This window comes from Astatotilapia calliptera, chromosome 1 (genome assembly GCF_964374335.1).
Source record: "Astatotilapia calliptera chromosome 1, fAstCal68.1, whole genome shotgun sequence".
NCBI classification, from domain to species: domain Eukaryota; kingdom Metazoa; phylum Chordata; class Actinopteri; order Cichliformes; family Cichlidae; genus Astatotilapia; species Astatotilapia calliptera.
The window spans coordinates 392416-420412 of record NC_137422.1 but is presented as its reverse complement, the minus strand read 5'-3'; the positions used below and the strand labels follow the sequence as shown (position 1 = coordinate 420412).

The 27997-nt window shown below is 42.1% G+C and overlaps 1 protein-coding gene across 4 annotated transcripts; it reads left to right on the top strand.

The window, feature by feature from the left end:
* Positions 1–158: 158 nt before the first annotated feature.
* vps35 (VPS35 retromer complex component) lies at positions 159–27675 on the top strand. Of its 4 annotated transcripts, none has more exons than XM_080290397.1 (18): positions 159–324; positions 1137–1235; positions 1653–1749; positions 2511–2634; positions 3553–3735; positions 8484–8703; positions 9541–9624; positions 9972–10081; positions 10596–10692; positions 11947–12095; positions 13671–13878; positions 15373–15528; positions 17390–17512; positions 17603–17782; positions 18719–18958; positions 19305–19448; positions 26397–26583; positions 27077–27675. In XM_080290397.1, the coding sequence occupies exons 1-17, from the start codon at positions 322–324 to the stop codon at positions 26574–26576; spliced, it is 2397 nt and encodes a 798-aa protein (XP_080146523.1). In that variant the 5' UTR covers positions 159–321; the 3' UTR covers positions 26577–26583; positions 27077–27675. The 4 variants fall into 4 exon arrangements, with proteins under 4 accessions (XP_080146523.1, XP_026014946.1, XP_026014796.1 ...); XM_026159086.2 differs by lacking the exon at positions 159–324 and adding an exon at positions 472–583; XM_026159161.2 differs by having other exon boundaries at positions 26397–27675.
* The last annotated feature ends 322 nt before the right edge of the window (positions 27676–27997 follow it).

Sequence of the window (27997 nt, the reverse complement as noted above, 5' to 3'; positions counted from 1 at the left end):
GGTAAGAAGACTGATCAATTTGTTTAACTAACTCGTTTACACAAGGCATTTTGTAGAGGGCATAGGAGGCGTGGTATTTTTCTTGAAACAACAACTGTGATCTCCACATTTCAACCTCTTTTCTCGAAATGATCAATAATATATTTCCCTTAATGTAGCCCCAAGCCCTTTCGTGGGGAAGTGAGACGTAGAGAGAGTGGTGGAGAAACGGCCACGCCTGTGATCTGACGTGACGCTAACTGAGTGCAGACCGTCAGCCCGTTCTTGTGGGTCACATGACAGGCCAGCCTTCCCGACTGAGCTGAAACACGTCCCATAACCATGGTAAGCACTTTACCGAATACCGACTTTAGTGCAACGTTGTGCATTCCGACATTTGCCTGTGTGAAGTTTTGACCGCTGGAAAAACTCATTTTGACTGTGTAACGTGATTTGATCTAAAGTCAGCTGCGTGAATGGTCCTTTGGCCTAGCTCGGCGTTTGACAGCAGCTAGCTAAGCTAACTAGCAGCCGACTGAAGCTATCGAGCAACTAGATGCAACATTTGTTTGTCTTTGAAACACTCATCGTGCTCCTATATACAGTATGATATTTGCAAACACATCAACATTTCTGACGCAAATTAAATAAGACTGTACAGTTAGGTTTTTGTTAGCGTCGTCTTTCGCTTTGCTGTGTCATATTTTAATGTAAGCATCTAAATGTTGCCTCCGACTTAGAGTAACCGAACACGGAGCATACAGACGGAAGCATGTCGTGTGAGATTGTGCAGGCGAGCTCAAACACCTGTAGCAGCTTCGTTTGGTCTGATGGACATTCAGTCGTTTCTGTAAAACTCTTTTCTTCAATTCACGGACGATCCTGCCATCAAGCCTCATTAGTAGATACAGCCGTCGTGACTTCAAACATGCAAACAAATCTGACTCGATGTGTTTTGGATTTAGACATGGAAACAACAACTCGGGAGTCTGCTGAACTCCTCAGACTGCTCCGTTTTTTCCTTTCTCTTTTCTGGCGTTATAGACCATCAGACAAGTCAAACTTGAGTTCTTGCTTTTTATGCTGTGTTGCATGAAGAAAATCCTGCTAGATCAATCAAGGAGTGCTATAACTTGTATTTCCATCCTCTGTTGCAGCCAGCAACACAGCAGTCACCCCAGGATGAACAGGAGAAGCTTCTGGATGAAGCTGTGCAAGCTGTCAAGGTCCAGTCGTTCCAGATGAAGCGATGCCTGGTAGGAGCATTTCAGTTTATAGGACTATCATCTTGATTGTGATGTGCTTTTTAAACCACTGGTTCTTCCTAAGGATACTCCTGGACTTTTATGGTCTTTTTGATTAAAAGGAATACTACAATAATATGGATAATCAATAGAGATAGCTAATATAACCTCAAAATTCTGTCATGATATTTAAAGAGACTGTGAAGTAATCATATTTCTTACACTATGGGGAAAAAGGATGAACTAAATTTTATTGATGTAAGTAAATGAGGGGCATTTTCCATCAGTTAATCCCCTTTTCCTTTTCATAATGATGTCTTAAAGATGAATTCAAGGTCCGTTCAGGCTGTTCAGCGTGTTATACATGAAGTCTTTCTTGAATCACGCATGTGTTTTGGATGTGATATGTAATATATTTGTGGCCTGCAGGACAAAAACAAGTTGATGGACGCCCTGAAGCATGCCTCCAACATGTTGGGTGAACTAAGGACCTCCATGCTTTCTCCAAAGAGCTACTACGAGCTCTGTATCCTTTACATGTGCTGATTAGACATTTATGTCTCATCTAAACAGGCTGACTGTATAACAGATGCTACTAGCCAGTCGTTACATGTCACAGTTTATAACTTTATGATGTTTGAGGTGGGGTTGTCATATTGTCATTCATTTGCCTTCATGTTAATGTTAATCATATTTGAAGGCAAATGAAGCAGCAAGCAGGCGGGAGATATTCACTTGAAAAGGACAAGGAGAATAAGCGCTGCCTAGTATTTTACTGCATGGTCACATTGATTTGGGGAGAAAACTTCAGACACTGGGCCAGAAGTTGAAACAGCGTGGACAGTATGCTTGCATTACAACAATATCTTGTTTAATAAATGAGAGCTGAATGAAGGCAGTGCAAACTGATGTTTGAAAGTGCAGAGCTGGCTGCCTTCTAAAGTCAAACACTCAGGTTGCCATTGGAGATCTCATCCAAAATAGTCTTAGTTGAACAACTGTTGGAAAAAAGGCAGAACTACTGCACTCATTTAATTCATCCCCGTTTTTAGTTCTACTGATGCTTCCTTTGAGGATTTGTTGGAGTGTAAACTCTAGGCTTATAGAGCCGTAATGTAAAATTGAAAGAACACTTAATGCTTAGGTGGCCTGACAGTATTGCGCCTGAACACACTGTGTGCAGATTGAAAGTGAAGCCACTACATTATAAACATGCTGCAAGGAACTGCATTGTTGAATGTGTATGATTTGTGGCGTGTGTGCATTGGTCCCTAACACTGTCTGCAGATATGGCCATCTCTGATGAACTCCACTACTTAGAGGTTTATCTGACCGACGAGTTTGCCAAGGGACGTAAGGTGGCAGATCTGTATGAGCTGGTCCAGTATGCGGGCAACATCATCCCCAGACTGTGAGTATCAACCAACCTGAACTTCTGTCAAATGTGGAGCATTAGTGGCGTCTGTTCAGCGCTGTCTTCCTTTTACCCAGTAGAGAGGCGACATTAACATTTCAGCCATACAAATGAAGTGCTGAAAAACACGTGTTTGGTCTGAAAAGGTTGCAAATGTGCATCAGTAAGGCCAATGTCTCCATGTTATCTGCTTTTTGTTTGAACTGATATTTTCCTCCTAGGGCTATTTTATTATGGTGATATTATTTCAACTCTAGGCCCCTGTCCCAGGTTTCTACCTGCATCTGTGGATATAGCTCAGACCATACACAAGCAAATGTGGGCTGGTCCTTGTGTATCTGTGTCCAAATATTTAGACATTTGGATGCAGAGGCAGTGTTTCAGAATTAAATATTTCGATCTGTTGATGTAATGTTAATATGGATTCTGGTTGTGATGTGTGGATTTTTACCCCTCAGCGTGCGTGGGAGGACAGCGCGAACATCTAAGTTTGTGAATGCGATAACTGGAGAATGAGGTCACGTAGGAGCTTCACATTGATACCATAGTTGACTCTGCTATGAGTCTCGGACGAGTTTCATTCCTGGTGATTTTGACCTCGTGGTCAGAATTAAGTTTCATGAAAATCCTCTCAAAATCTTGTGAATGTGATAACTTGAACAAGGCGACATAGAAATTGCAAATTGATAACATAAGTGTCTCTACTAGGAGAGTGAGGGTTAGCAGTGGTGGTCGCCAGTAAATGTGCAAAAGTTACTTTTACACATTAGTGGGTAGTCGCATTGGTGTAGGTGAAATGTGATGAATCCACATTTGTCACCTTGTGAGACTGTTGTCTGTTTATACTAACTTTATTCTCTGAAGTTGTGGAGACGTCTGTCTAATGAAGTCTTTTGTTTCCTCCCGTCTCTCCAGTTATCTGCTAATTACAGTGGGTGTGGTATATGTTCGGTCCTTCCCGCAGTCTCGCAAGGACATTCTGAAGGACCTTGTTGAGATGTGCCGTGGTGTCCAGCACCCACTCAGGGGCCTCTTCCTCAGAAATTACTTGTTGCAGTGTACTCGCAACATACTACCAGATGATGGAGAGCAGTCAGAGTAAGTAAGCTGAGCTTTTTCCCTCTGTGTGCACCCACGACTATCACAGTAGTTGTGGGTTTTTTTCCCTTTCCAACATTTCAATTACAAAGGAGTGTTTGCAACCGATGTTGCAATCTCTTTGCTACACTATACTATTTGCTTGTCTGCCTTTACATTCATATGAACTTCAATGACATCCCATTCTTAATCCATAGAGTTTGCAGCTGTATATAAAAGCTTTGACTATTCTTGGAAGGCTTTCCACAAAATTTAGGAGTGTTCTATGGACTTTTTAACCATTCTTACAGAATGGCATTTGTGAGGTCAGACACGAATAAGGCCTGGTTCACAGTCTCGAACTCATCCCAAAGACAATCTATCAGGTTAAGGTCAGGACTCTGTGCAGGGCAGTCAAATTCTTATGCACCATATTTGCTCCTCCATGTCTTTATGGACCTTGCTTTTTGCACTGGTGTGCAGTCATGTTGGAACAGGAAGGGGCCAACTGTTCCCACAAAGTAAATGGTAAATGTATTTATATAGCACTTTACTAGTCCCTAAGGACCCCAAAGCGCGTTACACAACCAGTCATCCACCCATTCACACACACATTCACACACTGGTGATGGCAGCTACATTGCAGCCACAGCCACCCTGGGGCGCACTGACAGAGGCGAGGCTGCCGGACACTGGCGCCACCGGGCCCTCTGACCACCACCAGTAGGCAACGGGTGAAGTGTCTCGCCCAAGGACACAACAACCGAGACTGTCGGAGCCGGGGCTCGAACCGGCAACCTTCCGATTACAAGGCGAACGCCCAACTCTTGAGCCACGATCGCCCACAAGTTGGGAGTATAAAATTGTCCAAAATGTCTTGGTATACTGAAGGAGTAAGAACTAAGTAAGAACCATTCACTAGAACTAAGGGGCCAGGCCCAGCTCCTGAATTTCACCCCCCCACACCTTAATCCCCCCTGCATCTGATGCTTTGCATAGTGATGTAAGGCTTGGGCATAGAAACCCATTACATGAAGCTCTCTACTCCCTGTTCTTGAGCCAGTCTGAAGGCCATTTGAATTTTGGAGGTCTATAGCGATTGAGTCTGCAGAAAGTTTGCAACCTTCACACAGAGCCTTGTAGGTTTGTGTTTACTTGTTAATATTAGAGAAAGATAACACATTTGTTTGAGAATTTGAAACATTTAAAAATGACAAACGTATAAAAACAAGTAGGAAATCAGGAAGTGGCCACATCTTTGTATGTCTGCTGTATTTTTTTAATGCTAGTATTTTGTTGGGTACCCCAGCTGTTTAATACATTGGTAATGTTATAATTAGATCTTATTAGAAGTCATGATAGATCTGTGAAGTTATTTTAACCAGGCCTGCAACGCTTTTTCAGAATCTTTATTCCATATTTAGTGGTGAAGAAATTTCTAGTAGTTGGGGTTATGTATAAGTGACATAATGATGATGACAAGTGAACCGAACAGAGAAGGTAACGTCAGACTCACAGGAGGAAGATGACTCTGAAGATCACAGGTACTTTATAATAATGGCTTTTTAAAACATATAGATGTTAATTATCGCTGTACGTGTGATGATGTTCCTTCATTCAGATTGCCCCATAGGGTACATAGAGGCACGTATACATGCTTACACTGTGGTCATTATTGTAAGCAGGGATGGGAATTGATAAGAATTTGGTGATTCTGATTCTATTATCGATATCACTTTGAGAGTCACCACCATCCTAAGCAGCATATGAAAGACATTCATGCAAATTATTTACATGCTGAGTGGCCAGATGTTTATGGGTGTTGGAGGTGTTTCTCCTCTTGTTGTGATCAGGTCATTACTCCAAAGTAAAAAACATTATTACACAGAACGCCTTTCTTAAAAGTAATGCATTACATTACTTAATTTCTCCCTGGAGAAAGACATTCGTTATGCTGCTTTTTACATTGCTTTCAGGTTACTCTGTTTACTGACCTAAATCACTGGATCGGATATCGGAGAGAAATAAAAAATGTAACCCGATCCATTAAATATCAAAAAAGCACCTCAGAAAACTTGCGACACAGCGTAACTCTGCTCATAACCGTAGCACGTCGGAGCAGTGTGGTCACGTGATAGAGCAGCTGTGTGTGTTTGTAGCCTCGCTACCAACCCAGCATTTCATCTCCGAGGAAGTGATCCCCGAGAGAAGTAAAGCAAGTGTGTAAGTTCATCTCTGAATGTTAGTAAAGCATTCCTGCGTTAAGCTTAACAAGTGATATATGGAGCGACTGCCTCTTCTTGCTGCTACTTCAATCATGAAACTGATCAATGATCAGCTGATCGTCTCTCTCCTTTGTTTTTGGCCCACTTTGCACCAGAAAGAGGAAACCAGCGGCTGAACAACAGCAGCACGTTTAAGCTTGATCAGCTGTTGTTAGAATTTATTTAATATTACTTTCTACTCCAGGATCTTTTTCTACGTAGCTGACGTAACTGTGCAGGGGCGGATCTAGCAAAGTTTAGCCAGGGGGGCCGATAGGGCATGAACAGGGAAAAGGGGGCACAAAGACATACTTTTCTTTCTTATTCTCATTTAAAATGTCGAGCTTTTAATAAATAATTATCTGACACACAAAGTTTTAATTTGATGTAAAATGTATAGAAGTCCATTACTGTATATAGTAACTATTAAGTCTAATATATATACCCTAGTAAGCTATAGTACTTTTTCCTTTGGGAAGGTACCATCTGTGCAGTCTGCAGCTCTGTTGAAGAAAAATGTTGAATCTATTTAATATTTCTTGAAAAATAATTGATTTCTGTGCATTTTTTTTCACACTGCATCAAATTAAAGTTGATTACATCGATTAAGCATCATGAGGTGGAGCGTGAGGGGTGGTTCCCTATTTTTTATTTTTTTTGCTGGGAGTTTGCAGCCCTATTAGTTAGGTTGCTTAATATTTCTGCTAAGTACTCTTTAAAATACCAGAATAGGGAGGATGGTGTAGGTTTAAGTTTATTAGCTTGATCAGTATTGCTGAACTATGAAACATTTTTTTTTGCATACAGGTATAATCAGAATCAGAATCAGAATACTTTATTGATCCCTGGGGGAAATTATTTTTTGTTACAGTGCTCCATTTTAAACCAACATTAAGACAAGACAGACAATACACTAACTAAGAATAGTACAATATATACATATATATACATACATACATACATAAGTCACTCATAAATAAATAGTTGGAAAAGAAACATGTGTAGTTGTAGCAGCAAACAGTGTGTTAAGTGGATGCGTTGTACAGGGAGATGGCCACAGGCAGGAATGATTTCCTGTGTCGTTCAGTGGTGCATCATGGGTAATCTCAGTCTCTCACTGAACGAGCTCCTGTGACTGACCAACATGTCATGGAGTGGGTCGGAGGTGTTATCCAACATTGTCTTTATCTTGGACAGCATCCGCCTCTCCGACACCACCTTGAGGGTGTCCAGCTCCATCCCCACAACATTGCTGGCCTTACGGATCAGTTTATTAAGTCTGTTGGCATCTGCGACCCTCAGCCTGCTCCCCCAGCATGCAACAGCATAGAGGATCGCACTGGCCACCACAGACTCATAGAAAATCCTCAGCATTTTCTGGCAGATGTTGAAGGACCTCAGTCGCCTCAAAAAATAGAGACGACTCTGGCCCTTCCTGTAAAGTGCTGTGGTGTTTTTAGCCCAGTCCAGTTTATTGTCAATGTGTACTCCAAGGTATTTATAGTCCTCCACAATGTCAACACTGACCCCCTGGATTGAAACAGGGGTCAAGTGTTTCCTGGTCTTCCTGAAGTCCACGATCAGTTCCTTGGTCTTTGCCACGTTGAGCTGCAGATGATTCTGCTCACACCACGTGACAAAGGAGTCGACCACAGCCCGGTACTCTGTCTCATCATCCCTGCTGATGCATCCAACCACCGCAGAGTCATCAGAAAACTTCTGAAGATGGCAGGTCTCTGTGCAGTGGCTGAAGTCTGTGGTGTAGAGGGTGAAGAGGAAGGGGGAGAGGACAGTCCCCTGTGGTGCTGATCACCTTGTCAGACACACACTGTGGGAGACGTACATATTGTGGTCTTCCTGTCAGGTAATCAACAATCCAGGACACCAGAGAAGCATCCACCTGCATCGCTGCTAACTTATCACCCAGGAGGGTCGGCCTGATGGTTTAGTGTAGTTGTTGTTTTAAACTTGAGTATGAACTTATACAAAATGCAGCAAGATATTTAAAAATCAGTTTTATTGATTAAAAAACTATCGGATTCATATCGGTATCGGCAGATATCCAAATTTATGATATCGGTGTTGGACATAAAGTGGTATCGTGCCATCTCTAGTAATGACCAATCATTACGAGGCGTGTGGGACTAAGGCTGCAGCCCCACATGCCAACACAAATCCCCAAAGAACACACGTGATCTTTTCTTAATATTTGGGTATGAGTACAAAGATGAAAGAGACTAAATAGAATTTATTAACATTTAGGTGATGTAATGTAGATGTGATCTGTGAACTGGACTTTTCTATTCAGGGATATTAAGCAGGATTTTTCATATAATAAATTATTAAGTCCACTGTTTAGATTAAAAAACGCGTCACTGTTCATGGTGTTATATTGGTGTTTTAATAGTTGATACTGGGAATTTAGAAATCACCAGAGGGGAAGGACAACTCTAGTCCTGCAATCTTCTGCATCCCTCTTGTTAAACTGCAGCTTTTACTCCACAGGGGAACAGAGGAGATGACCGGTGACATCAATGACTCCATCGACTTTGTCCTTCTAAACTTTGCGGAGATGAACAAGTTGTGGGTTCGAATGCAGCATCAGGGTCACAGCCGAGACCGAGAGAAGAGAGAAAAGGAGCGACAAGAACTGAGGATTCTGGTGGGCACCAATCTAGTTCGGCTCAGCCAACTGGAGGGTGTCAATGTGGAGAAATACAAACAGGTGTGTTTTTGCTGATCTGTGCAGTGGGGACTGGTCTCAGCACAGAAATCGATTTGTTGCTGTCATCTTAGAAAGAGGAGAGCTGCTGGTTCTCTGGTGTGTTCAACACTGATCACGACTTTCAGAAATGTGCGAGTGATGTTTGATTATCTGTGTTTACTTATGTTATAGTGATAGGGTTGTTATCAACTCAAGTAACGTTATGTTGACATTACCTGACTTCCTGTGCATTTACTGGAAGTCCCAGAGATGTGATATAATATATGACTACACATTGCTTTATTTTCACCAAAATCAACTATGGCCACTGTTATGGCTTTATTGTGTGGTAATGGTTTGACACACACATTAGGGCGGAGTTATGTGCTCCAGTGAGTGATCGTCCTATCGGCCTCCTGTGAGCGATAGCATCACCACTGTGGGGGGTGGTAGAGGAGGCTAACACATGTGTGGCCCAAAAGCAATACGAAGATTCAGTGTTATTATGCACATCTGATTAAACTATGCTGGACGTCTGTGCGTAGTGTCAAAGTGGTCATCCCGTATTATCCTTTTATCCATTCCAGGATGCTTTTGGATGTAACCCCACTCCTCACTTTGAGTTTTCACAAAGCAGGATAGCACTTTGGAAGTAATGATACTCCAGAAACAAGTACAGCACAATGTCGTATCCTTGAGCATTGATGATTCTTTTGACATTGAATTGTAATGTTTCAGCGTCGTGTTTGCTGCATTTGACATGTATTTATACCGTACATACTTACATACATACTGTTGTTGTATTTATGATAATTTGTTCAGTCAAACCATTTTTCTTGTGCCTTTTTCTCTCCACAGATTGTTCTTCCTGGAGTCCTGGAGCAGGTTGTGAACTGCAGGGATTCACTGGCTCAGGAATATCTTATGGAATGCATCATTCAGGTACCTTATGTGAAAATTCTCGAGTCTCATTTACAACTAATCCAGTAGACCAGACTTTACTTGCTGTTTGTACCTTAGTTTATAACACTGGCTTTAGGGAATAGTAGGGATGACCAGAAATCATGCACTGTTAGTAAAAACAAACAAACACTGTACCATGTTAAAGGAAAACAAATGGGGGATTGGTCACATGTAAGCAGATTTGTTCCACCCGCCGTGTTCCCCAATAAGCCAACATTATTTGAAAAATTCAAATGGCCTTTATTTCAATCATCCTGGTTGTTTCAAATATATGACGTGCAGTCACAGTCATTCAGGCCTCAGCTAACATAATCTCGTCTCCGAAGGTTTTCCCAGACGAGTTCCACCTTCAAACACTGAATCCTTTCCTGCGTTCCTGTGCTGAGCTACATCAACATGTAAATGTCAAGAACATCATCATCGCCCTCATTGACAGGTATGGTTTTATTTGCTGGAGTGTAGCAGAGCTACCCAGTGAGCAAACTGCAATTTAGTGCTTTTTGAGACTGGTTGACTGACAGTACCAGTTACAGTTAGCCATATATTACTTTATTCTATACATTTTAAAAACATTAGTTTGTATTTAAATATTTGTATCTTAATCATAGTCAATTTAGAGTTCTCATTCAACCCAACACTTATGTCTTGTTAGGTTGTCGGAGGAAATTGGCACAGGGAGCTAACCAGAAGCTTCTAGCCAGTGCTAACCTTCACCACTGTGCTGCTCCATAAGCATGTTTTTTACTCTGGTCCCCAAGCTTAAACCTTTAACTGCAACATGAGGTTTCCAGCATTTTGTTCTTCCTGTTTAAACTAATGATGATTTGCTCATAATAATGCTTGTTCAGCAGTGAACAGTACAAACCTTTTAAAACCCTGATGCACAGCTGAGCTCAAGGACTTACTGTTTATGGAGATGTTTTTAAGCCAGCTTCTGATTTGTGTTTCAGACTTGCTCTGTTTGCTCATCGAGAAGATGGCCCAGGGATCCCTGCTGAAATCAAACTGTTTGACATCTTCTCTCAGCAGGTGGCCACTGTAATTCAGGTACGTTTCCTTAAATTCAACAAGGTTTGACATAGGGGTAGGCAATATATACTTGATGTGTCGCGGGTTTTTCCACGTATGATGATTAAAATGCCTTTATCATAACCATCGAGTATAGGTTGCTGAGGAAATATTAAGCTGTCTGCACGTAATTCACTGCAAGTTTTTGGTTTTCTCCCACACGCACAGAATGCATCATTTACCGGCACATTTTTGGCACATTGCGCTGAGCGAGAGTGTTTATATACTATCAGATAGGGGGAAATATGGCGATAGTGGGAGTTGCAGACTTGCTGTCATTTGGATTTCCAAGGTGGATGTCGAACAAAATGCGGTAATTTACAAAATATGACATAAAACTGTTGCTACAAAAGGTAGCAGTACCACAAATGTATTCCGCCAGCTGAAAAGTCATCCCCTGCAAAATTACGAATGTTTTAAACTGCGCGTGTGAACATCTCCCCACACACCAAAGAAAAGCTTAAATAAACCAGCGGCTGTGATACGAACTACAACAGCCAGAGAAACGGGGAAAACAGCACACGTGAGTCTGATTGCATGTTACTGTTTAACATGCAGTATATTTGTGGTGTTCGACACTTGCAGTGTAGGAAGATCTCTGCTTTCAGACAATGTGCCATTGGCTTGGTTGTGTGAAGTCGAGTGAGTTTGTGGCTTCCATGTTTGTTTAGGCACATTTTACAAAATTATGTAACAGATGTTTTCATTGTTTGTTGTTTTCGCTGTGTTTGCTGGTCGTAGAAATGGTTTATATGAGCTTTTACCTGAGATTTGGAGGTTCAGTGGATACCACACATGCTGATATTGACATAAAAACCTGACTTCACAGAGGCTTAAGCTGCAACTCACCCGCGGTACCGGGGGAGCTGGGGCGCAAGACCTGTCATGATATATCTAGAGTGTATCACAATATAGACAAAACATTGTATTTGCCCTAGTTTGACCAAAGTAGATGACAGAGTTACTTTATTGAATGCAAAAGGTTTTTGGGAGAGAGCTATCCTTAACCATACGAGTGTGAGCACATTAAAAGCACGTAATATTATTATGGAGCCACATTTAAAGTCTAACAGAGATGGTATATCATATTAGGATCTTAGCAAACTAGCAATCATAATTTATTTGTTACAGGACAACAGAGTCAAAGGCGGAGCCTCTCAAACTAGGTAGAGTACTAGAGTAAGTGTAACTAACAATGGGACTACTGCTCCCTTCTGTTGTCTACTCTTTCAGTCTCGCCAGGACATGCCATCAGAGGATATTGTATCGCTTCAGGTCTCTCTCATCAATTTGGCCATGAAATGCTACCCTGAACGTGTAGATTATGTAGACAAAGTCCTGGAGAGTACTGTGGAGATCTTCAACAAGCTCAACCTGGAACAGTAAGTCTCTGGCCCCCTGATGAACTCCTGAGTGAGCCGTGTGATGTCATGAAATCATAGAGCTGTGTTTAATAAAAGCTGCAGAATGCATTCATTCTTATAACATAAATTTGCATATTGAGATGTGTTATTAGTATTATTGAGGAAACTAGAAACTTGGTTGCTTTCATGAGTTGTGCAGATGAAAGATTTTACATCTCAGGACATAATAATCATCTTAACATTTGGCAAATACATCGTCAGATGCACAAAAGCACATGACATATTATACAGTGTCATTATTTATTTAACAAGATGGTAAGTCAGTGAAGCGGTACAGTCCAGGCTTCCTGCTTCCATGGGCATTAAGTAGCCGCCAGGTCCTGATTATCACATGCACTGTATTCTTTTAAGATTTTTACCTTACAATAGAAAGCGCCCTGAGGCAACTTTTGTTGTGATTTGTCATTTTTAAATAAAACTGAATTAAAAATGGTGCTTGCCTGACTGATCATCAGTTAAATGTGACCCCTCTGGTTGTTTGTAGGTGTGTCAGTAGTGAGTCAGCTGTGTGTTAACACACTGAAGTACCATGTTACAATAATCACATTACATATGTGGCATGCTAACACTAAGCTTGCAAAGAAGTCGACGTGATTTTTTTGTTGTGCCGACCGCAGACCAGCAGACCCTTCAGCAGGTAGCAGTCGTGCTGCATTTCTACCTGTTCGTGTTTCTAATGTAGAATCACCAATTTGTTTGGCCCTTTGGTCGGTTTTAAACTTTGCTTTGTGTTAAATAGCTGAAATCTAGGAGAAAGATCAAATGTGTCCTCATTAGTATAGATTTGTGTTGATGTGGGACTGCAGCCTAGAGTCAAAAGCAATGTAACAGTTACTGTAATTAGGCAAAGTACTGGATTACTTTGAAGAATAACAAGTAATGAGTAATACATTGCTTTCTTGAGAAACAACTGCAACACTGGTGTTGCAAAGCAGGAACAACATCAGCAGTGATCTGAGGGAAGCAGCCCTTTAATCTGGGTCAGGCTAGAAGACCATTTCCAATCAATCTGAACTCTGTGCAGTGAGAAAGATTATTCACAAATGGAAAACATCCAAGACAGCCCCGTCCAAGAGCGTGTTGTCCCACACAATCGACCCAAGAGCTCTGGAGGCCTCAGTAAGCATGTTAAAGGTCAAAGTGCAAAACAGAGGTTACAAGTATGCCTGATTTGGAAATGTTGCCATTTTCCAAACAAAATGTCTTCTCTCTAAAAAGAGTTTGACAGTGTGACTTCATTTTGCAAAGTTGCAACTGAACAAAGTCCTTTAGACAGATGAGAGCAAAGATGTTTGGAGAAGAACAAACACAGCATGTCAGCAGAAACATCTCTAAGCATATGCTTACTTTTATGTGTGTCCTCACTCAGTTTCTCAACTTTAATAATTTCCACAAACTTGATCTTTGAGCCCATACTGATCCCCCCTGAAGGTATGAGGGGTTTTTTGTCCCTTGGAACTGTAAACCTGAGTCGGCTTCTTTTAATCGTGCAGGGAAAAACCTTTTCAGTCTCCTTTCTTCTCCCTCCTCTAGCATAGCAACCAGCAGTGCGGTGTCAAAGGAACTTACCAGGCTGTTGAAGATCCCGGTGGATACCTACAACAATGTGCTGATGGTCCTGCAGCTCAAACACTTCCCACCACTCTTTGAATACTTCGACTATGAGTCCCGCAAGAACATGAGTTGCTATGTGCTGAGCAACACATTGGACTACAACACCACCATTGTGGCACAAGAGCAGGTTATTAATCTAACAGCTGTAGATTAGTATTTAAACCGACAGAGCATCAGACAAAACACCCCCCTAGCAACATTTTACATAAGAAAGGATGTGTGGTTTTCATAGATACAGTTTTTGTAATTATTTTTTTACACATTTAAATATCGTCTTGATGCATCTCAATCATCCAGGAATGTAAATCTCCCAAAGTTGGTTCTGTTCATCTGGACGCAGCGTTTTCAGTGGGAGAAACGTTTCGTCATCATCAGGTGACGTCTTCAGTCTCAGCTGACTGCAGGTTTCAATCTTATAAACAGGACATTTGCATAATGACTGAAACCAGCCCACTGAAGGAACAATGGGCTGGGAGGTCAGTTCCTTAATCTTAATTATGCAAATTATCATGACCACGGATCAAAGACCACTGATCGATGGCCATGAGTCCCATTCACAGAGAGTTGAATGGCTGCAATCACAGCATGTAAGATGGTGACAGAACACACCAGGTCAAAACACGCTGCACCAAAAACTGGTGCACCCCAAGGATCGGGTCCCCCGACACAAACAGAGTAACATAGTGTACGCTGTTCAGTGCAGGAGGAGTGCCAGGATTTATACGTCGGGGAAACCAAACAACCTCTGGCTACAACACAGAAGAGTCACCTGCAGTCTATCTACACCTACAGGCCAGTGGACACTCTTTCAAGGATGAGGATGTAACATCCTGGACAGGGAGGAACGCTGGTTTGAGGGCGGAGTCAAGGAGGCCATTTACGTGAAAAGGGAAAGACCATCTCTGAATGGAGGAGGGGCCTAAGGGTCCATCTGTCACCATCTTACAATGCTGTGATTGCAGCCATTCCCCAGCTCTCTGTGAGTGGGACTCATGGCCATTGATCAGTGGTCTTTGTTGATCAATGGTCATGAGAATTTGCATAATTATGATGAAGGAACTGACCTCTCAGCCCATTGTTCCTTCATTCGCTGGTTTCAGTCATTATGCAAATGTGCTGTTTATAAGGGTGAAACCTGCAGTCAGCTGAGACTGAAGACGTCACCTGATGATGATGAAATGTTTCTCCCACTGAAAACGCTGCGTCCAGATGAACAGAACCAACTTTTTGCAGACACATTTATATAGTTTCCCAACAACCTTGCAAATAGGCTTGTAAAAGTTAACAAACACCCCAAACTACAGTCGCCGTAGAGAAGCCCTCACCGACAGATGAAAAAGTGATGTTAACAGAAAACTTATGTAGGCTGTTTGACCACAGCCACAGTCTCTTGCTGAATGCACGCTGGTTATGTATGGCTGAAGTATCATCTGTACTTTGTGATGCAACTTGTCATATTTGCTTAGATTAGTGAGAAATCTGTATAAAAGTAGCTGTTTTTTCATTTTTGTTTTAGTAGTTTCATGTTAAAGTATTCTTTAAGGTTTTTGTGCAGACATCTAACCTGGTTACACAGTTTGTAAATAGTATCGGTTTAATGTTGTACCCTTTGTTCCTCTAGGTGGACGCCATCTTGAACTTGGTGTCCACACTGATACAGGACCAGCCAGACCAACCAACTGAAGATCCAGACCCAGAGGACTTTGCTGAGGAGCAGAGCCTTGTGGGTCGTTTCATCCATCTGCTCCATTCTGAAGATCCTGATCAGCAGTATCTTGTAGGTGTTTGCGTTAACATTGTGTCTTTCTACGTTCTCAGTCATCAAGGTTGTGGTAGTCTTGAGTGCTTGAAAACAAGGCAACTGGACATTTGTACAGGCAAGGCCAACAACGTGCCATGGGCTCCTCTGTGTCCCCCACTGTAGCTAAGCTTATCATGGAGGAAGGGGCTGAGAGGGACGGCACTGAGCCACAGGTTCAGGTATGCGGGTGACATTCACTGATTTACCAGGGAGGATATCAGGGTTACCATTCCTGGACTGTGCTTTGCTCGTTAAGGAGGCTGTAAGCCTCAACATTGAAGTTTACCGGAAGCCGACACAGACTCCCAGAAGCCTACGCTTTGACTTACCACACCCTCTGCAGGGCTCGCAAAATCGCCCCGCCCGTCGGGCTATATGATAACCGATGGGCGGGGCTGAGATAGATTTTGTTCACCCGACCGGAGATATTGCTAGCTCCGGGACGTGGGGCAAGCGATTTTGCGAGCCCTGCTCTGGAAGACGAGCGTGGAGTCATCAGGATCCTGCAACGTCAGGCAGAAATGTATCTTCTGAAGCAGAAAGGAAAGAAGAGGAAGAGTCGTGTGTTTAAAAAAACAAACAAAAAACCATCTTAGATATGTGGTTCTCCCAACTGGACCTAAATGAAATCAGCTGCACACTCACGTGTATCTCTACATCTAAAGGTCACTCAGGATACCAATGTTCACATTTTGGACCAAGAAGACAGGTGGTTTGCTAAAATGAGATCATCTGTGTCCACTGTGAACCATCTTCATTGAATAGAGGCGTAGCCTATGACACGAAGTATCAGCCACTTACTGTGCAGTCTGACATCCTTCCAGCCACTTCAGGTGACCTCAATAGCTCCACTGATGGTGGGGTGACAGTGTCCTACACCGGTTTCACCCTTAACACCCAGTGATGACCTAGGAATGTTTTTTGGCTCATGTGATGACTCGCATGATTAACTCATTCACTGCCAGCCATTGGCAGTGAATGAGTTAAACCCATTGACTCATTCACTGCAATTGATGGCTATAGACGTCAATGGCAGTGAATGAGTTAATAGTGGATCAATAACCCTCAGGAACCAATCCAAGGTTTAAATTAACCGGGTGCACTTGCCTCAGCGGCTACGTCGCCCTTACTCCAGTGGTGAGAATGAGGAGCTGGATGCACTGGTTGCCACAGAGCGGTGTGCTCAGCCCGACGTTATTCACTGTATTTGCTCAAAACTGTTCAGTCGTGAAGCTGTATTTATTTTTGTTTTACTAGTTTTATGTTGAAGTATTTAAGTTTTGTTTGGGTCTGATATTGGAACAATGATGAGACTCACTGTAGAGAGGAGATCCAACACCCGAACACCAGCAACACCGTGGAGGTCATTGTGCGTTGGTGGAGGTCCAGGCAGTGTGGACGTCATCTTCCTGGATCTCCACATAATATCTTACCTGTTGTTTCTATTCTTGATTGTGTGTATATGTGAATGTAATGTTGTTATGTGTGTGAAGACATAATGACAATAAAGGATTCTTATTCTTCTTCACTCCACCTTTTGTTTTCAGAATTAAAGAAGCCTCGTGGAAATGTATCTGAAGTTGTAGAAGTCCAGTTGTCTTCTTTTCAAGCATTTGAGACAAACCCGAAGAGTCTTAATTGTGCACATTATGTATTAGAAAGAGTCCTGCAGGTGGTCTCCTTTAAGTTGCTGCTAGAGATTCTGAGAATAATGCTGCAGTGTTTCCTTTGTCCCCACCTTATCTAGTTCTTGGGAAAATTCCAGCAGTTTGTACTTCTGTGAGTGTTTTTGCTGAGACCAGTGGTTTTCACTTAACTTTGTTCTTGTTTGCTTCAGATTCTTAATACAGCACGCAAACACTTTGGAGCTGGTGGAAACCAAAGGATTCGTTACACATTGCCTCCCCTTGTGTTTGCTGCCTACCAGCTAGCCTTTCGATACAAGGAAAACTCCTCCACCGTGAGCAAATGTTATTTTTCATCACAAAGCACATAATGCATTTTCTTTTATGTCCTGTTATGAAATCATACCAATTTCTTTTCCTCTTAGGATGACAAATGGGAAAAGAAGTGCCAGAAGATTTTTTCTTTTGCCCACCAGACAATCAGTGCACTCATTAAGGCTGAGCTCGCCGAGCTGCCTCTTCGACTCTTCCTGCAGGGGGCGCTGGCTGCAGGGGAGATTGGCTTTGAAAACCACGAGACTGTAGCGTATGAGTTCATGTCACAGGTAGAATGTTTAATAATACTGTCATGCCTTTAAATAGTTTATATACATACATGTGTGCACACTACCGGTCAGAGTTTTGGATACCTGAGTTTTTCCAGTTTTTTTATTGAAAATTCTGCAGTTTAATGTCTCATTGCACTCTGAAATGAAAGCGGTTGGACTGAAAAGAAGAAATCATTGAATCAATTTAGAGACCAACATGTATTCTAACCCTTTGACCCAAAGTAGCCACCTTTGGTGTCTGAAAACACCCGTGGCACTCTTTCTACAATAGAAATCAAATATTGTTCAGAAGTTCTTCCCATATCTGTTGCAGAAGTTCCCATAAATGAGGCACTGCTAGTTGCTTTGCTTTCACTCTTCTGTCCAGTTCATCCCAAACAGCTTGATGCGGTTTAAGTCTGGAGACTGTGACTTATGTTTTGGGTCATTATCTTGCTGTAGGATGAACCCCTGACCAGCTAGTCATATACCAGAGGCTATTGCATGGGCCTGCAGAATACTGTTCTGTCCTGAGTGCCTTTGATGGTGAAGGAAACTGTACTCCCTGACTTTCTTTGAAATTGCTGCAGAATAGTTTTAAATGTTGAACCCATGTTCTGTTCCCTGGAAAAGGCCTTTTGGATGATTCTCAAATGTGCAGAATGTTTCAGTTTTGGCTAACTTTACCTTTCTTTAACCTCTGGCAGTTCACCACTTACCCTTGTACCATTTGAAGCTATTCACTGAACTTGAACGACTTGAACTTCAATAAATAATTGGAAAAATTGGGGTGCTCTAAAACTTTAGAGTGTATAACCAAAAACATAACTTTATTTTGTTGTATTTTAAAACCATTAGACCGCTACAGTCCTCTTTCTGTCAATGGGTGGTGTTGTTCCATCCCCTCAACCTTTTCATCTCTTCTCTTGGTTCTCCATATTTTGTCCATATTAGGCATTCTCTCTCTATGAGGATGAGATCAGTGACTCCAAAGCTCAGCTGGCTGCCATCACCTTGATTATTGGCACTTTTGAGCGAATGCGATGCTTCAGCGAGGAAAACCACGAGCCCCTGAGGACTCAGTGTGCACTGGCTGCGTCCAAGCTGCTGAAGAAGCCTGACCAGTGCAGAGCTGTCAGCATCTGTGCCCATCTCTTCTGGTCAGGTCGCAGCACTGACAAAAATGGTGAAGAGGTGTGTTGGAATTAGGCTTTTTTCCCCACACACTAACATAAAGTTGTTGAAGATGGTTGTAGTAAAATCATGTGCATGCAGATGAGTGACGTTCTAAAAAATGACATTTAAATGGAATCATCAGTGTGTGGTGTAGGACTTTGTTCTAGAGGAGGAAGAAGGCTAAACAGTCACTGTATTAACCCCCAAAAGATTAGTTATGGAATCAAATGGATGGAAGGATCAGCAAGTTCAGTTTTACGGGACACAGTGCGCTTTAACACACTATATAATGCTGTTAATGCTATTGTGCACTTTAGTCTTTTTGCACATCTCTAAATGCTCCCTGCTCATTTTACACATTTAGATCCGTGATGGTAAGCGGGTGATGGAGTGTCTAAAGAAAGCCTTGAAGATTGCCAACCAGTGCATGGATCCATCACTGCAAGTTCAGCTTTTCATTGAAATCCTCAACAGATACGTCTGCTTCTATGAGAGGGAAAACGATGCGGTAAGACAAAAAAATGTTTGTGCTAACCAGTAACTGGTCATTTTGCCAGAGAGAATAATTTCTTCATTTGCCTCAAACCAACCACTCAAGTTAAAGTGTTGATTAACAGTTAGGTCCAATGTTCCCGCTAAGCACTGCTGGCACGTCTCTGCACACAGAACATCTGCGTTGCACACAAAAAAAATCTAACTTGAATTGAAATTAAAATTAAAACTTTAACAGTTTAGTCAGTGAGTGACTGGCTGCTCCCGTATGGGATCAGAACGATGCCACCGTATCCCACAGTCCAGCCAATGATGCGATTCACATTCGTATATACGCAGCTAATCAACGTCGACAGGCTATGACAGCGTCCTTATGTGCCGGTGTTTTAGCAAAGCGGCTGATGTGGAGTGAAGCCACGTTAATGACAACGTGTACAACCATTGGAGATGTGAGCAGGACAGACGGAACAACTGACGGACAAAGTGTGGACTTTATACCAGTTTGTAAATTGTGTTGATCGGCCACGTAAAACCAGAGTTATGATAAAATATCTGCACTGTTTGTTTTCTTCCTGAATACTGTCGTTGTTTATATTTACTGCAGCAAGAAACGGTAAAAACAGCGTTTTATAAGGAAAACGCTCAAAAGCCTGTGAGCAAAAACTCCACCCTTTCCTATTGGTGGAAAATGTACCATGTGAACCAATCAAAAAAATTATATGGCAACATGACATTTAGTTGTTTAGGAAGGAGGAAGTTTTAGGAGTGACGGCGTGTTTGAGATGTGAGAGATTTGCAACGTTTAGCGTAAATCTTGTGTAGTCAGTGTGTAGTGTAGTCAATAGTGTTGTTGTGTGTGTCAGAACAATGAGGCGACTGCTGAGTGTTACAGGTGTTACAGCAGTGATGCATCTCCTGTTGTCAGGCCTGCAGGTATCAGGCTGTTGTTCTCCTTCATCTCATAGTGGACAGAAATTATTTTTTGGAGTGGCACAGATAATTTGTGTGGCATCAGATTTGATGCAGAACAGCTGATTGTAGAGCAGGGCGATATGGCCAAAAATATTTATCACGATATATATTTGAAAATTTGCGATAACGATATAACCGACGATATAATTGATGCGAGACAAAATACAACTCCACAACATTACTAGCGCAAAAAGACAACCTTCCATTTATTTTCACTTAAACAAGAAGCTGGTTTTTATGTACATTAAAGCTTTATAAAAATGTAACAGTGCAAATGCAAATTCCTTGCTGAAAGTTTAACCAAAAGGCATTTCCAGTAGAAATGGGCTGATATATCCTGAGCATAACCATGTATAATATCCACTGAAGTTAAAAAGAGGTGCTTTGCAACATTAAACTGCAGTGTGCAGTACGCATTTTTCGGACCATGAGGTGCACGGGATTACAAGGCACATTAAGCGAAACAAAGCAGTCAGATAAATCAAACTTTATTAAACTCATTCTTCTTGCTTCCTCCATTTCTGTACCATTGATTCATTAATGTTGAATTCTCTGGCAGCGGCTCTATTCCCATGTTGTTGCAGTATATTAATGACTAACCTCGTATTGTGGATGGATTATCTCAGTTGTTCTCCTGACTGAAGTTTGGTCCGTTTACAGCATCCTGCCATGCGATTGCATTTGTCTCTAACCATGAAGAACCTTCACGTTAACTTTTATAAGTGGAAAAGTGTTAGTGTTCGTCCTCCAGCTTCACTGTTTATGTTATGCTAACATAGCTGTGTCGCTAGCGATCACGTAGCACATCATTATATACCAGCTAGCCCAACTTCAGTAACCCTACAAACGTCACTGCTGTTTAGTTTCCTGTCTTCATTTATGTTGGAAGTGATAGCAGAGCTGTACGTTTGAATTTTTTCAGAAATCTCTCAGTCAGAACATGCTATATCATGCTTAGGTAACTAGCGAAACTAGCGAGCTAACTTCCGCTAGCTTCCTGCTAACTTCTAACTCCGTTAAATGTAATAACTTTTGTTTTCATGGATGCCTGGAAGTTAAACTTTATAGTTACACCTGGTAAAGCAGCAATGCTGATCGTTTTATTAAAGATGAAAGAATTTAGACAGTTTTTAACTCTCAGTGATGCTGCAGTGTTGTTTGACCTGAAGAATACGGAGTTTAGGACCCAGATTATTCCCAGATTTAAGAGCATCTTAGTCCGACAATAACGACGGCTGCTTGCATGTTCTGCAAAAAAATGTGCTTTGTCGTGTACCTGACGGACAAACACCAAACCAGTTCCACATCACTGAAGTTGCACCATTTTTACAAACCAATTCTGGTTCATCTGTTTCACTCAACAATCGGCCATGTGCGTATGAAAACAAAGGCACTGCGCATGCGCGTTTTACTCCCATTCTATCGCGATATTTCATTTTCCTATCGTTGCCTAACATTATACCGGTATTACCGTGAACGGTATAATATGGCCCAGCCCTAGCTGATTGTTCTGTAAATAGTTTGAAATGTTTATTTAAAACCCGCCTTGGCTGCATTTTAGGTAAACTGCTGCAAAAACTTAACTCAGTTACTTTTTTGAAGAAGTAACTACAGTGGGGCAAAACAGTATTTAGTCAGCCACCGATTGTGCAAGTTCCCCCACCTAAAATGATGACAGAGGTCAGTAATTTGCACCAGAGGTACACTTCAACTGTGAGAGACAGAATGTGAAAAAAAATCCATGAATCCACATGGTAGGATTTGTAAAGAATTTATTGGTAAATCAGGGTGGAAAATAAGTATTTGGTCAATAACAAAAATACAACTCAATACTTTGTAACATAACCTTTGTTGGCAATAACAGAGGTCAAACGTGTACTATAGGTCTTTACCAGGTTTGCACACACAGTAGCTGGTATTTTGGCCCATTCCTCCATGCAGATCTTCTCGAGAGCAGTGATGTTTTGGGGCTGTCGCCGAGCAACACGGACTTTCAACTCCCGCCACAGATTTTCTATGGGGTTGAGGTCTGGAGACTGGCTAGGCCACTCCAGGACTTTCAAATGCTTCTTACGGAGCCACTCCTTTGTTGCCCGGGCGGTGTGTTTTGGATCATTGTCATGTTGGAAGACCCAGCCTCGTTTCATCTTCAAAGTTCTCACTGATGGAAGGAGGTTTTGGCTCAAAATCTCACGATACATGGCCCCATTCATTCTGTCCTTAACACGGATCAGTCGTCCTGTCCCCTTGGCAGAAAAACAGCCCCATAGCATGATGTTTCCACCCCCATGCTTCACAGTAGGTATGGTGTTCTTGGGATGCAACTCAGTATTCTTCTTCCTCCAAACACGACGAGTTGAGTTTATACCAAAAAGTTCTACTTTGGTTTCATCTGACCACATGACATTCTCCCAATCCTCTGCTGTATCATCCATGTGCTCTCTGGCAAACTTCAGACGGGCCTGGACATGCACTGGCTTCAGCAGCGGAACACGTCTGGCACTGCGGGATTTGATTCCCTGCCGTTGTAGTGTGTTACTGATGGTGACCTTTGTTACTTTGGTCCCAGCTCTCTGCAGGTCATTCACCAGGTCCCCCCGTGTGGTTCTGGGATCTTTGCTCACCGTTCTCATGATCATTTTGACCCCACGGGATGAGATCTTGCGTGGAGCCCCAGATCGAGGGAGATTATCAGTGGTCTTGTATGTCTTCCATTTTCTGATGATTGCTCCCACAGTTGGTTTTTTCACACCAAGCTGCTTGCCTATTGTAGATTCACTCTTCCCAGTCTGGTGCAGGTCTACAATACTTTTCCTGGTGTCCTTCCAAAGCTCTTTGGTCTTGGCCATGGCGGAGTTTGGAGTCTGACTGTTTGAGGCTGTGGACAGGTGTCTTTTATACAGATGATGAGTTCAAACAGGTGCCATTCATACAGGTAACGAGTGGGGGACAGAAAAGCTTCTTACAGAAGACGTTACAGGTCTGTGAGAGCCAGAGATTTTCCATGTTTGAGGTGACCAAATACTTATTTTCCACCCTGATTTACAAATAAATTCTTTACAAATCCTACCATGTGGATTCATGGATTTTTTTTTCACATTCTGTCTCTCACAGTTGAAGTGTACCTCTGGTGCAAATTACTGACCTCTGTCATCATTTTAGGTGGGGGAACTTGCACAATCGGTGGCTGACTAAATACTTTTTTGCCCCACTGGATATAATTAATTGCTCAACATTGGTCATTATTTACTGTATTTTGCAGACAGAGTTACTGACTCTCTCCCAGACCACAGACTCAGAGTACAAGTCAGAGCTTTATAAAAAAAAATTAATTAAAAAAAAGTTGTTTTCAAAATTAGAGTTCAAGTTATTTTTCCTTCCAATAGTGTTAACATGCTGCACAGGTCAATGACTAGATTTTTTAACATTTTCGTTGTAAGTGGGTTAAAGCAGTTAATTAAAGATAGTCTAACATAAATGCTGTAATTTGATTACTTTAATAAACATGTAGCTTGGATGCTGGCGTGACCACAGTGCACACGTCTGCTGTTGCTCACAGTGGTCCAAGGGATGCTCAGTTTGTGTGTTCGCTCAGACACGTGAAGCATTAGAGGGAACATTGGTTAGGTCTATAAATGTTTGGACAATGATACGGTTTAATAATGTTCGCTCTGTGCACAACAACCGTAGATTTTAATAATCAAAATTACTAAAACAGTGTAATTATCCAGAAGCTTATAGACCTAATTCTCTATTGTCTTACAAAGCTGCAAACAGCAGTCGGAGGGCTTGTGCGCCCTGTTGCATGTCCAAGCATGCCATTGTCAAGTTGAACTACGGCTTGGGCGTGGTGTGGGTGAGCCGCTATCTGGTCTGGGATGTTGATTGGTGTTGTTATTTACGCACTAAATATACTACCTTTGCCGACTAGGTGGTGATGGAAATTACCTACTTACTACAAGTCACCCTAATGCATATCATGCACGGATCCACCAACTGAAATGTTATTTGCATGGGATGATGATTATCATCTACTGCTGATTATCTGTTGCCACTAGGTGGCATTGTCACTTAATATTAGATCCCGACTACAGTTGTTTTCATGCTGGCCACACACCCCCGTCATGGAGTGTGATGTCACATCACCTAGGGCTGTTCGATATAACGATATAAAAACGTCCATCGTTTCATTTTAAGCTATCGTTTGTTTCGGGGTGTCGCAAAATAAACTGTTTACAGCAATATTTTTTCATGGTTCTGATGTCACTGTAGTGGCTGTATGAATTCCTTAAAGTTCTCTCTTTCTCTTATATTTAATAAAACCACACTACGGACAGAAAAGCACCTGTATTTATGCGTTGTCGTTAGCAACAACGACGGTAAAACCATCGCGTGTCTGCTTGTTCCACATAAACCTTTCACAATAAAGCTCAAGATCCTGTTGAGACTTCAAAATAAACTGAATAACGTGAACGAGTATGCAGAGTATTTTTTATTAATCCTTTATTTATCCAGGTAAAAAATCTCATTGAGATTAAAAATCTCATTGAGATTAAAAATCTCATTTCCAAGAGAGATCTATTTACGGATGAGAAGCAGAAAAGAGCCGTCAGGTGCTAATAAATAAAGCTCAGACTCAAACGTTAGAACAGGCTTTCCCCCGCAGCACGCCGTGTAATAAATACTCACAAAGAAACGGCGCCGTTACAACTTAAGTCTAAAAATGTATTGTTTGATGCATCGGTTAAAACACTCGACTCCAGCTACACGACGCGCAGCTGGAAACACTTCATGCAAGTCGAGCTGCTCGAGATTCACAGAATTTACAGAAAATGTTAAATGTTTGTGATTTATATCGTTATCGGACGATATAATTTTTATATCGGGACATGAGCTTTTGGTCATATCGCACAGCCCTAACATCACCTGTCGCGCCACCTTATTTGTGGCACTGTGGGTGATCGAGCACTTCTCTCCTTCGTTTTTTTCCCCTTTCCCTTTATGGTCATGTTTCACTGTGCTGAAGAATGACCTGTTGTCTTAATGAGTGTATTGAATCCTTGTGCTACACTCAAAAAGGTGCTTTGTGAGGTGACCTTGAAGCGCTTTGGCTAGTCTGCTGAGGAAGAGCTTCTTGTGAAGCCAGGATGTGTAGATGTGCTTTTTAGACTCAGGTTGGTTCGCACAGGTTTGTATATGATTTTGAAAATGAACTTCTGCCACATTCTTAACAGCATCTTGAATCTGGGCAGTTATTTTTAAAGTTATTTACTTAAATGTGAAGCAAGCCCCAACTTTAATTTCAGTGGTCACAAAAAAGTTTTTTAAAAAAATGTAAAGAGCCAGTTAAGGTAACTCGGGCATCTGACAAGGATGCATCCTGGGCGCCTCCTGGGTGAGGTGTTCCAGGCATGTCCCACCGGGAGGAGGCCCCGGGGCAGACCCAGGACACGCTGGAGAGATTATATCTCTCGGCTGGCCTGGGAACGCCTTGGTATTCCCCCGGATAAGCTGGAGGAGGTGGCTGGGGAGAGGGAGGTCTGGGCTTCTCTACTTAGGCTGCTGCCCCCGCGACCCGGCCCCAGATAAGCGGAACAAGATGGATCGATGGACACTTAAAAAATGGCATTTATATTGTGGCTGTTGATTGGTTGTCAGGACTCCTTGAGCCCTCCTCCCTGTGTAGTCCCTCCTCGGACCAGGCCCCTGTTTTTATTAGTGTTTGGTGGGATTGTTTCCGTGACCAACCCTGGCATCCATGTCGGAGCTGGAGTGAGGCTTAGCCATCAAATTGAAAATGTGTCACTTTTTTACAGTCGCCTTTGTGTAAAACTCAGATTGTTGTTTGGATTTGAACAGTTGCTCTTATCTATTCCAACTGACCCACAGAGCGTGCACATGAATACTTTGGTACGAGTGAATGTTGTCCACCCAATAATATTAGAATGTAAACAGGAACCCTTGTGCTGTTCCTCCTCTTCCTCCCATCCAGGTGACAGTCCAGGTGTTAAACCAGCTGATCCAAAAGATCAGGGAAGACCTTCCCAACCTGGAAGCTAGTGAAGAGACGGAGCAGATCAACAAACACTTCCACAATACACTGGAGCATCTTCGTCTGCAGAGGGAATCCCCTGAATCTGAGGGCCCTGCCTACGAGGGCCTGGTCCTTTAAAGCTAATGTAGGTTGGAAAATATAAAGTCCCTTTTAGATGTTCCACTATATTAAGAGTAGACGACCGCACACTATCACAAGAATAAAGAAGTTGTGTTAAAGGCCAGGAATAGAAATAAACATTAAGAGCTGAAAGACCTCCTTTCGGTCCTTCATTTAGTTGTTGATGTCTCTTCATCATTCCTCCTTGCTATCCATCCTTGCATGTGTAAAGCAATGCTGCACGTAACTTTAGTGTGCAAGTCTTTTATTTACCATTCCTTTATAAGGCCACAATTAACCAGTTTGTCTGTATCCTGCACTATGTTAATGTTGATGGAGGACTTGCTAACTGTGTCATCATGCCTTCAGTTGTTGATATCTGTCCATATTGAGAGCGAATGTAATAGCCAAGTGTATAAAAACTACAGAAAATCTCAAAGTTGTAGTTGTCTTGCAGCGGGTTTGCATACGGCCTGGTTTCCTGAACATGAATAATCAATAACTCTGCTGTTCTTTAGGTTGGCTTTGTGGCAACTTTAAACAGATTGTGCCAAACCAAACTGAAGACCAGATGACCGTGCGATCTTTGGCCGTCACACTTCAGCGTTCTTCTTTTTGCCACATCGTGCTCGTCATTCTCTCTTTAGGCTCCTTATAGTGTCTCGTTTGAAGTCAGGACTTCTCACCACTGGATTGACCTGGTCAAAACTGTGGTGTGTTTGCATGCTTTAGTGTGCTTGGCATCAGAGGGCCAGTGTTTAGTTCACTCTCTATGGATCTCACTAATTACACACTGTTTTTTGTTCTTCCCCATGATATTTTTTGATAACAACCATGTCCTTTTGGATGAACATGTTAAGGAGGTGCAGCAGTTCCTCAGGATTGTATGTTGGCCGACTTGTCAGTGTACAATGGTGCAGAAGCTTTGTGTCGTTTTCCACAACATTTATTGATTTCTCTTTCTTGCTTATCAATGTTGATTTGTTGGAGTCGGCATTGAACTGTTACCTTTTTGCTTTTAAATATGTGTTTAAATGCACTTGTAAATCAGATAAATAAAAATACAGACTAAGTAGAAATGATCATTGTCTCTGAAATAAAATTGACATTAACAGTTCTTGAACTTTACTTATTTTACACACAGTATTTCCTGAGTGTGATTAGACTCTGCTGTGCTGTTGTATGTTGCTGAAGGATTATTTGGTTGTGGCTCAAACTTTGATTCAACGTTTGAAATGGAATAATATCAGTAACAGTTGCATTAAGATAGACATATAAGTCTATCTATATTTAACCCCCCCTCACCATGCGAGCTTTCTTTATCCTTCAAGCTTGGCCCTTGGGAACTTGAGGAGGACTGTGCTCTTCTGGACAGAGATCTCTGATGTTGTTCCTGGACTTTGCTGGTCGGGAGTCACTACACCTTTTTCCCCAAGGCC